The sequence below is a fragment of the Triticum aestivum genome, chromosome 2A (assembly GCF_018294505.1).
Source record: "Triticum aestivum cultivar Chinese Spring chromosome 2A, IWGSC CS RefSeq v2.1, whole genome shotgun sequence".
Taxonomy (NCBI): domain Eukaryota; kingdom Viridiplantae; phylum Streptophyta; class Magnoliopsida; order Poales; family Poaceae; genus Triticum; species Triticum aestivum.
In genome coordinates this window covers 762,110,171-762,120,903 of record NC_057797.1, presented here as the reverse complement: position 1 = coordinate 762,120,903, position 10,733 = coordinate 762,110,171, and the positions used below count along the sequence as shown (strand labels likewise).

Genomic DNA, 10,733 nt, shown 5'->3' with positions numbered 1-10,733 from the left:
GGGCAGGAGGGTCATTGCGCCCGGCGGAACCACGCGGGGGCATGGGCGTGATAGGCTAGCGCTGGTGGTATAGACTACTCTGTTTAAGAACGAACCCAGGGCGGCTGCGGGAGGAGGAGAAAAACCAGCAGAGCACCACGGGATTCGCCTGCCCTCCTGGATCGAACCCAAACCCAGAGGGATTTCGCAGGGGTGATCCGGTCCGATCGGCGGCGGCGCGAGGTTCGGGATCGGTCGTCGCGGCCCGCGGGTTGGTGAGGGCGGAGTTGGGGGGGTTCGAATTGGGCTGCTGCGGCGCGGATTTGGGGGCGGGGGCGGCCGCGGCGGGATTCGCGGGGGTCGTTGCGCCGGGCCGCGCGGCGGTGCGGGTTTGCGGAGGGCCTCGCGCCATTGCATCGGGGGGCCGTGGCCCGCCGCCGCGCCGTGGACAACGGCCGCCGGAGGCAGGTGACTCGCCGGGTTCCGTTGATTGAATCTGTTGGCCGTGGGGTTCGGGCCGATTTCGGCGTGGTTTGTTGCTGGTTGGTTGGTTGGTTGGTCGGTTGCTCTTGTTGTTGTTGTTGTGCGGGTGGTTGGGCTGGCCGGGTCGTGCCTCGCTAGTGGGGTGGGGGTGGGGGCCTCGCTCTCGCGGCTGGCCGGCGCCTCCGTGGGCTTCCTCGGCCTCCGCTGGAGATCCTATCACCTCCTCGGGGGCCGGGAATGCGAGCCAAGCTCTGGTGCCGCGCGCCTCGATTTCTCTTCCGGGGAGGAGCGAAATCTCTGACCGGATTGCTTGTTCCGTTGAATTAGTGGCGACTGATCTCTTCCAGCTCAATTTCGTGCAGGTCGGTCCGAATTGGGCGGCAGGAGGATTCGCGGCGCGTCCGTGGGCGCCTAGATCGGGGGTTCCAGCTGGCTCCCCCCGGCGCCATGGCCGCTGACTCCAGCATGGGGTTCCACCAGGGGATCACGGCCGCCGCCTCGGTCTACAACCACCATCACCACCACCACCACAACAACAACATGTTCTCCTTCCAGTCGTCCAGCAGCGACGTCACCATGGGTGGCGCCGGGATGGGGCTCGTGAGCATGAGCGGCGGGCCGAGCAGCACCGCAGGCCTGTACCACTCTTCTCCAAACAACCACAGCAGCAGCAACAGCAACAACAACGGCGGTGTGTTCGGCAACGTGCCGGTGGTTGTCCAGTCAAGGAGCTCGCCGGGGGGCGCGTCCCGTGGCGCCGGCGGCACCACCGCGTCCAAGTACAAGTTCGTCACCGGCTCGCCTTCTGAGTGGAGTGACCGCGAGCTGAATATACTCAACGAAGGGCTCACCAGGTAGATTCGCCGCCCCTCCTCTTGCTGAATTCCTGTTGCCGGTACTGCCGTATAGCTTTTCGCTGATGGAGTTTGCCAATTTGGTCATGCGGCAAGCTTCTTTTCCACCCCATGTGGTGTGCTTAAGTTAATGGAGCATCAGTCAGGAAGTCTAAAGCAGGATTTGTGCAAGTGAACCTTTTTACCTTTTCAGTTTCTAGCAGCACTACCGAGCGCATCTGCTATAGGGTCGCTTTCGTCGTTATTTGGCCTACTGTGGAACTGCACTTGGTTTCTTTCGGCCATAAGCATTAACAGCCGCACTTGAGTGCTCTATGATTGTGCCGATGAGCTCATCAAATTCTAGCTGATGAATTTGTGTCAAAGGAATCCTAGAAAGAAAGAGAACCATGTCAAACGTCACCATCTGGCTTGAGAATTGCTTCTAAGAAACAATTCATTTCCTTTGAGGTTCTAATTCTTTCTTCACTGGCAATTGCAGATATGCTCGTGAACCTAATATCATGAGGTACATCAAGATAGCGGCTATGCTGCCCAACAGAACCATCAGGGATGTTGCATTGCGATGCTGGTGGGCTGCAGTAAGTTTCTTACAAATGTCTAAGTATCTCTTCTCCGTACATGTTCTGTTCTTGTATTAATGTGTGTTCTTACTGGTCTTGTTCTGTACTTAGTGTGAGAACGTCAATCTTGATTTTCTTAATAATCTATTTAGACGTGTACTAAAATTGGACAAACCTGCTAACCTCTAGCTCTACTATTCTTTTTGCCTTCCAGAGAGGAGTTTAAGCCTTTTTCGTAGGTGTTTTTATGAATCCTTACCCAAGCCAGTGTCTTGATATTCTGTACCTGTAAATACATCTCCTGCGAATAGGTAACTTGAAGGATATGTTACTTTTAGATGTTCTAATAGATGGTGAGTTACCAACACCTGGATGAAGTTTATAGGGGTGTATTTTATATAGTGGAAGAGCCCCTCCCTCGGCCTCTGGGTCCATAGGATGCACACAGCCAGTTAAGGGCGTAATGAAGTAATAATGGCTTGTTCTGGACAAAAATTCACGTCTCTTCTTTCTGTGAGAAGCTAGTGTTCATTGTGATTCCCCTAGATATAGTATCGTGATGCTTGGCATTTTGGACTCTTCCTTTTCAACTGCATGCCGTGGTTTCTGTCTGATGTATATCAGTATAACAGCACATGCACACAAACCAGTATGTTCTGATGACATGCGTTTGTTATTACAGGGTAAAGATAGAAGGAAGAAACCAGAAGGTTTTTTTACAGGGAAAAAGATGAGAGATATGAAGGTACTTTTCTATTTATGGTTCTCAATCATTTACATCACTATCTCTCCTGGTTGGTACAGCTTTTGTCTTGTGGTGTTCTCTTATTGCTTTTCCTAGTGCCAATCATGTACTTTCTGATAAGGTCTTTTGACAGCCAATGCAGGACAAAATGTTTGCATCTGCCCCGATGTCTAATTTTCACATGGCGCCTACCAACAACTTAACCCCTTTCTCAATATCGATGGAAAATCCAAACCAGCAGTGTCAAGTTCCCAAGGAAGGTTAGCTCATATCTCTAACTTCTATCTGTTCTATTGCTATTGTTTGGTATTTCTCAGTACCATCCTAACTTTGTCTGATTATTTAAGGTTTGAATCAGTGGTCCAGAATTGTTAAATAGCAATATCATTAGATTTTGAATGGTGTCAACTGTGACAAACCAGCTAGCCTCACTGTATCTCTGAAATTTTCCTGGGCTACATGGTTCAAACATCAATTTTGTGGAGTTACAACATTTTTTGTGAATTGTTCATCATTCTCTTCAGATACTCTTGTTATGATCTGATTGGAAATTGATGATCTCCTAAAATTCGAAACACACTTTATTTGCTTCATTTCTTGATGTTATGCTTGTTGACTTTGTAGTTAGTACTTAGTACAAACATCATCTGGAAGCAACCTTGCGATGCCTTCACTTGGTGCGTCTCTATATTTAGACTGCATTTCCTAGATCCCAATATAGAACTGAAAAAAAAGCAGCACAGAAGACAAGCCAGTAGCAATATTTTTGAGCCAAACATTTTTAACATGGGAGTATGGATCCCTTTTTTCTATGAGAGATGTCCTGAAGGTTTGTCATGCTCATGTAGTTGTGTTAAATTATAGGGATGGAATACTTATTATCCTTGTAGGAGGCAAAGATTTCACCACGTTGCACACACCTGCTTACATTCTCAACAAAAGTCTACTTCTCAACTCTAAACTTAGCCAAAAGTTTAATTTGCAACCTTGAACTCTAAAACTATTGAAATAGGCCACTTTTCACTTTAGGTGGTTTCTCAAATGGTTCATGGTGATGTGAATGCCACATGTCCTCCATACCACTGCCATGGATGGACAAACAAACACTATGATAAAAAGCAATCTAACAATTTACACCACTTGGAGATATGTAAATTAGACTATTTTCTATATTATTTTTTGTTATTGTGTTTTTACTTGATTGTGATTCAGTACAGCCCTTTGGAGATATCTAATAAAATGTCTTCTCCTTTAATTTGTTGTGTTTAACTATTATGATCCTTTTTCATCTGAGGGAACTCATTTATATTCATTGTAAAGCAGTTATATAATAGTAACATAGAAATTCACCATCAATCTCAGTTGTTATCCTGATTTCTTCTAAAGAGTCTCATTCTGTTCCGTTCTGAAGCAGCTCCTGTTGTGGACAGTGCAACCCAGCAGCTCCTGGAGGAAAACAATCAATTGCTTAACCAGATTGCTGCAAATATTGAAACATTCAAGGTATGTTTTATACCTCCCATTTCATGCTCTTAAACTTCATTTTATAGTACCCCAAGTATCAGTCAGGGAGCACATGGTGCCCGCCTATTGGTTTTACATCTTACACTGTGAAATTCTCATGGCTATTTGTTTTCACAACTAGTTCTTTCACCAAAAAATGGACATGGTCATATTGCTGGTATAGTAGTTAGTGCACTACTCTTAGGATCTTCAGAAAAACTGAATCACAATATTTATATAAGCATATTTGGCAGTAGCACAATATGTATACCTGATTGGTGCCGCATAACATATTTAAATTGCATGCATCATCAACATATGCTACAGAAGTGCCCTTTGTTTTGGGTGCACTGTCAATGTTGAGTTTCCTTTTTCTTAGATAACTTTTGTGTTCAGTGAAGAAATATGATGGGGCTGTGGTTGTGCCTTCAAAGGTTGGGATGGGTGTACCACATCAAAAACATCAATAATAGAGGAGAGAATGTGGAAAATGTCATCTGCCACTAAGTACTAATACGGGCTAACATTTATTGTATGTTGGAACTTGTCGCTCTCATTGCCAGCCTTCACAACTTAAAAGAACACAATGAGCGTGACGGGGGCACATTATGTTACTTATTTCATGCCTGAAGTTCTGATTTATTTGCAGACGGGGGAGAACATGGATCTCTTTCTTCGGACAAATAGCAACATCAAAACAATTTTAAGCAGGTAAAGCTCTGTAATATGTGCCATTTTCCATATATTGCTCATTGGCCTTTCACCAGTATCGTTTGCAACATATTCTTAGGTAAGGACAAATATCACTAAATATCATCTGCTTCACTTCAACATGTTCAATGTCATTTCGTTCTTCTATAAATATGAATGTATCATATCACTCACTGAGTGGCCAAAGGACCTGCTGTGGCATCGTGAAATAAGTAGTGGTGGCCATTGGAGTCTTTAAGTTTATTAAACAAATCAGTTGCTGTCCTGAGATCTACCTTTTCCTAATCTAATGATCTCGTATAATGTTCTAGAGCAGGATGTAATCATTTCAAACATGGTAGTTTACAAAATTTACATATTAACTCATAAATCATTGTTAATGTGCCAATGCCGAGTAACTAGCTTATGCTTATTCCTCTGTTTAACATTTATTCCGTATTGTTGTTGCAGAATGAGCGAGACGCCTGGCATCATGGGTCAGATGCCTCCTCTGCAAGAATTAGCACATGAAGACAAGCTTAATTCACTTCTTCAAGTTGACAGAATGGTAAGAACACACGGCCTAGCAATCGTTGTCGAGGTTCGCCATATGCACAACACTTTTCCTTGTGCTCTGGTGCTAAAAATATGTATGCACTCAAGTGGTAACAAGTAACAACGATGTCTCAACTAAGCAATTGGCGTTGTTTTTCTATCCTGAAGGTCCAATCTTACAGCGCAGCACACACCTCACATATGAAGGAAGAGCCTCGAAGCTAATGTGTGGCATGCGCCGAAAGAAGAAGGGACAGATAGACGGCTTCAGCTTCTTTCCCTCGGATCCCCACCGGTGCTGCTAGGAATCCCTACAGGCTGTTATACTGACCGAGCGCCAGGAATAGTTGCCGTACATCCTTGAGATCATTCCCTACCCTTCCAGCTGAAGCTCGGGAAAGCGTGTTTGGAAGGAGCGGATTCTGCAGTTCTGCAGGGTATGCGAGCGGGGGTTACTGCCCTTCCTCCCATCAACCACACCACCACCAACCAGATACTTGATTCGGGACTACAGCGAAGTGACTGTAAATATTGGATGGCCGGAGGCATTCCGTGTTTTGTTTTCCCCAATTGGTCGTGAATACATTTTTCGAAAGGGCTACCGTGCGTTTGCATTTTTACTTGTTCCAGATTGTACCCTGTACAGTAATGAGCCTTGCCCTGATACACGCTGTGCCGTGTTGGTGAAAGCAAAGCAGCGAGGGGCGTTCCTTTTCAAGGGGTATCCTAGTTTTGCATAAATTCCCTCGTCTAGTTTAGGCTTCTACTCCCTCCGTTCCGAATTACTTGTCTTAGATTTGTCTAGATACGGAGGTATCTAGCACTAAAATGAGTCTAGATACATCCGTATCTAGATAAATCCAAGACAAGTAATTCGGAACGGAGGGAGTAGCTATTTGGGTCATTGCCTGTTTTCTTCAACAGCTAAAGAGAAAAGGATGAGAAAAGAAAATGTAGGAGTGATGTGACTGAATTATCAAACTATTGACAAGAGTTGCACTATTTTCTGTTCTAGTAATTCTTAAGTATCATTTTTATTCCATGGCAGTGGCTCTCTATGCAATGCAGTACTATCTACACAAAATGTGAAGAAACGTTAAACCTATGCTGAATTTGTGATGGTTGTCTTCCCAGAGCTACTGCTGTTTCACATCTCACGGAAACTAGTTGAAAGACACTGTCCCAATGCTGCTGTTTCACATATTCACACAAGATGTTGGCCAACGCAGAAATTCAAAAATTGACTAACCCAAACGCTGGGGATTTCAAAGCAGAAATTCAAAAATTGACAGCACTCCTAACCCAAACACCGGGGACTTATCAGACCTACTTTGGTAGTAACATTGAACATATTCCATACCCATCCAAGTAAAAAAAAAACATATTCCAAAACCAGCATTTACATAGAGAAACTGATACTACACATTGCATGACTGATAATATATTACAAAAGGTGTGGAATTCACCTTCCCAAAAGAGAAAGAAAACTATACACTCAAAAAAAGCAAAGCAACCCATCACTCAAGCAGCTGGACAAGATGCCGTCAAATGGGCATCCATCACCTATCCTAGCAGCACCAAGTGGAACAATCCATTCCTAGCACAACACACCAATAATCCGCATCTATATGCATAGGTGGTGGTAGGCACAAGAATCTGCGTTGAAAGCTCTGGTACGCCATCTCACGATGCAACTAGCACGGAAGCAAGAACTGGCGAACACATTCCTTTCAGAAGAAGAAAGCTCAGCTGGCAAGCTGATCGGCGGGTTGAACTTCAACAGTTGGTCGTAAGTTATTTGTGGCAGAAGAACTCTCTGCTCGAGGCTGTTCAGCAATCGTTAAGTTACTCGCACCAGAACTTTCTGCAGGCAGTTCTTCAACGGTCGGCAAGCTCCTCCCAACAGGACTGCTGACGCCTGAGTCCGCAAGGCTGGCGCTGGCTTGGATGCTGTTACCAAAGGAGCGATCGGTAGGAGTCACCATTTCACCGTCCTCCTGTTGCCGCGATCCATTGAGAGCATTGCAGTGAGGACAGTAGTATGTAACGAACGCAAAGTCCTCTTTCCTCGCAAGACCTGCAAGATTGAAACGTGGTTTAGTAGAGAGAACATGACCAGCATGATGATCTACAGACAGACAAACGGTTATAAGTTCCAACCGTTATGCATATGGCAATTGCCACATATTAGCGCAAAGCATTGTGTTGGATCCTCCCCTACAAGCAGAGCGGCCACCCGTGCGAGCCATCCGCCATCATTGCCAGCATGGCCTCTAAAGTGCTCAACAGTCCGATTTGCAGTGGGGCTTTCGTTACCAGCATATATACTCGAGCCGTCTGATGGCTCAGAGGCATGGGTCGGTCCAGAGACATGGCCTGAGTGGGCTGGTTTTCTTTGCCTCATACCAGAAGCCTGTCCATGCTGATCATTACTTTTACTTCCATCCATGTTCAACTCATCTCCCAAAAAGACTCTCAATCCAGAATCCGCGCCCAGCTTAGATGCCAAAACACTTGCTGCAGCCGCCTTTGCAGCAGGGTCAAGATCATATCTCTGTATAAAACATAGAAAATGTAGTGTTTTCAGGAGGGAAAAAAAAAGAAACATGACACAGGCTTCTTTTAGTTGGAGTTGGGAAAAATGTAGTGTTTTCAGGAGGGAAAAAAAAAGAAACATGACACATAGAAAATGTAGTGTTTTCAGGAGGAAAAAAAGAAACACTAACTACTAACCAATACAACTCAGACGTCTCCCCACCCGGGAGACTTTCTTACTTCAATGAAATTATTTTATTCTTTTAGTTGGAGTTGGTGGAACCTTAGGTGGTTCTCGGAAGAAGATAGTGATTTTTTTAACCCTGAAGTCAAAACTAAAAGAAACGTATAAACTAATATTTCCATATATTCGATTGTGGTTTATTTACAATTATAACTTCCAAACCTATTCAATTGTCAATTGGGATAATTTCCCATATAAAGAAAGAAAAAGACTCAAAAAAAGGATGGGAGATGTTCCCCCCAATTGGTTAGTGGTGAAAATATAGAGCAACCCACCTGTATAAGTTGCTGGGTAGTGTAGTAATTTGTTCTCTCCTTCAACTCGTCAATCTTGGCCTGTCTTTCAGCACGGAGCTTTTCAAGAGTATGTTGGTCTCTATTATCAACTGCAAGACAGAGTAATGTCCATCACATTTTAAACATGAAGGCTAACCATATGAGCTAAATCAACTATTAGGAAAATGGTCATGGTAATTGAACGCCTTTTTCAAACTTAAGCTGTTTTATTTTAGAAACCAATTTATTAAGAGGCAATTAAGTTTGTGCAACGAGACTGCCGAAATGGCTGCTTGCCACCATGAAAAACTAAAGGGAAACATATCAGTCGTATTAGTGAATATTACATTACTGCCTTCTTTGTTATTCCATCAACACGAAAAACAACAGTTAGCACAAAAACCTACTGTTACATTTACCTATGTGAAAAACAAGAAAAGTCCCACACGAAAAATGGTGATGCAGAGGCAAGTGCACTTACGTATTTTCGTAATGCTTGTGATAGCTGAGTAGATGAGAGCAGCTAAAGCAGGAACCAAGAACATGGGCAGCACCCGGGCTGCCCTCATCTGCCAGGGGATGTCCGGGGATCTGGTAGTCATAATCGCATATCCAACAGCCGCAATCTGTTCCGTAAAATAAAACATATAACCATGTCATTGATAAAACAGACTGTTGATGAACCTATCCTAGCAACTGCCCCTGGACTGGAAGCTGAAGCAACGCATCAGGCAAAAATTGTGCGGCAGTACAGCACGATTTCATAGCAATGGTAGCGCCTCTTAACTAAACAATCGATCACTAAACTGAAATTCAAAAACAAGGCTCCAGTATCACGGCTATTATACAGCTTTGTCGTCGACACAATCGGGCCTAATTAGCAGCAGCAATGAATTGTTATAGGAGCTAATTGCTGCCCCTGGAAGCTGGATCATGCAACGGCATCAACCAGAAGGGGAAATTTCAGCACGATCCCACAACATTCTACGCGTCCGATGAAACGACCAATCACTAAACTGGACGGCCTGCACGCTGTCAAAAACATAGGATTCATCACGCGACGCATAATTCCCCATTCATCCGTCCCAGGCACAGACCTAACACGCGGTCGATAGAACGGATTGTTGGTGAACCTAAGGTAGCCGCTGCCCCTGGACTGGAAGGGGAAGCAATGCGAAATTATTGTGCGACAGTAGAGCGCAATCCAACCGCGTGCTAGCTCCTCCTGACGAAACAATCTATCACTAATCGAACACCCTGTGCCCGCTATTAGAATCCGAACACGGGGCTCGCAGGCTTGCATAGCATCTCGCAGATTCCACCATCCCTCCCCTGTACGTACGGGGTGGCGTTCGCCTACTGAACAAGCTATCGATTCGTTCGGTACCATACCAACCAACCAACCAACCAACCATGGCCATAGATCATTAGCCCAAAAAATCGAAGGAAATCGAAGGGGGCGGAGGGGGTACCTACCTCGAGCGCGGATGCGAGGGCGAGGACGTTGTGGGCGGAGCTGCGGGAGGCGCGGGCGCGGCGGTGGAGCCGGGAGCGGAGGGCCTCCTCCTCCTTGGAGAGCGCCTGCAGCAGCTTCTCGACGTCCTCGCGGCGGCCGAAGATGCCCTTCCACACCCGCGAGACGAGGCCGCGCTGCGTCCGCTTCTGCGTGGACGGCGTCTCCGGGGGCAGCGGCGACCGCGGCGACGCGTAGGCCGCCGCCGAGTCCCCGTCCGCCATGCCGATCGAACGGGACGGGACGGATCGGCCGGAAGACGCGACGGTTTTTTTTTTTTCTCTGCCCGGAACCGGAAGGGAAGATTGCAGTCGGGACGAAGGCAAGGGAAGGTGCGGGAGGAAGGAAGAGGAAAAGGGATTTGCGATTGGTTCGTGCGCTTCTGGGGAAGGGAAGGGAAGGGAAGGGAAGGCGTCGTCGTGTTGGCACAATCTACAAGCTGCTTGATTGACAGCCGTGGGTGAACTCTTTTTACATGTCTGGTTATTTCACAAGTTAGTACTCCCTCCGTAAACTAATATAAAAACGTTTATAGATCACTGTAAACGCTCTTATATTAGATGTTTGGTTGCTGTAAGTTAGAGTCAAAACACCTGTCTTAGCAAAAATGTCTCATCTGTACACTTGGCTAAACATGCGTCAGACTTCTCTTTCCCGCGATTTGGCAGCAAAAAACATGAAAAACATTAGTACCTTTCCCTTCCCTTCCCCAGATCTGGTCAGCGTTACGACTCTCAAACCCCTGGGACGAGCTGGGCAGCACGGTAAGGTTAGTAAGTTCACATCCAGTGCCC

The 10,733-nt window shown here is 45.9% G+C and overlaps 2 protein-coding genes across 8 annotated transcripts; one reads left to right on the top strand and one right to left on the bottom strand.

Moving 5' to 3' along the window:
- The first annotated feature begins 249 nt into the window (after positions 1–249).
- On the top strand, positions 250–6,090 carry LOC123190996 (uncharacterized). Of its 7 annotated transcripts, none has more exons than XM_044603738.1 (9): positions 250–447; positions 825–1,316; positions 1,798–1,897; positions 2,562–2,624; positions 2,758–2,884; positions 4,036–4,127; positions 4,777–4,838; positions 5,289–5,385; positions 5,541–6,090. In XM_044603738.1, the coding sequence occupies exons 2-9, from the start codon at positions 910–912 to the stop codon at positions 5,595–5,597; spliced, it is 1,005 nt and encodes a 334-aa protein (XP_044459673.1). In that variant the 5' UTR covers positions 250–447; positions 825–909; the 3' UTR covers positions 5,598–6,090. The 7 variants fall into 7 exon arrangements, with proteins under 7 accessions (XP_044459673.1, XP_044459675.1, XP_044459670.1 ...); XM_044603740.1 differs by having other exon boundaries at positions 287–443; XM_044603735.1 differs by lacking the exon at positions 250–447 and adding an exon at positions 549–716 and having other exon boundaries at positions 2,767–2,884.
- A 651-nt stretch (positions 6,091–6,741) lies between these two features.
- On the bottom strand, positions 6,742–10,377 carry LOC123190994 (uncharacterized protein At2g24330). The gene is made up of 5 exons (XM_044603732.1): positions 9,903–10,377; positions 8,908–9,052; positions 8,427–8,536; positions 7,533–7,926; positions 6,742–7,449 (listed from the first exon to the last, which is right to left on the bottom strand). Exons 1-5 carry the CDS (start codon positions 10,161–10,163, stop codon positions 7,118–7,120), a joined length of 1,242 nt encoding a protein of 413 aa, XP_044459667.1. The 5' UTR covers positions 10,164–10,377; the 3' UTR covers positions 6,742–7,117.
- Positions 10,378–10,733: the final 356 nt, after the last annotated feature.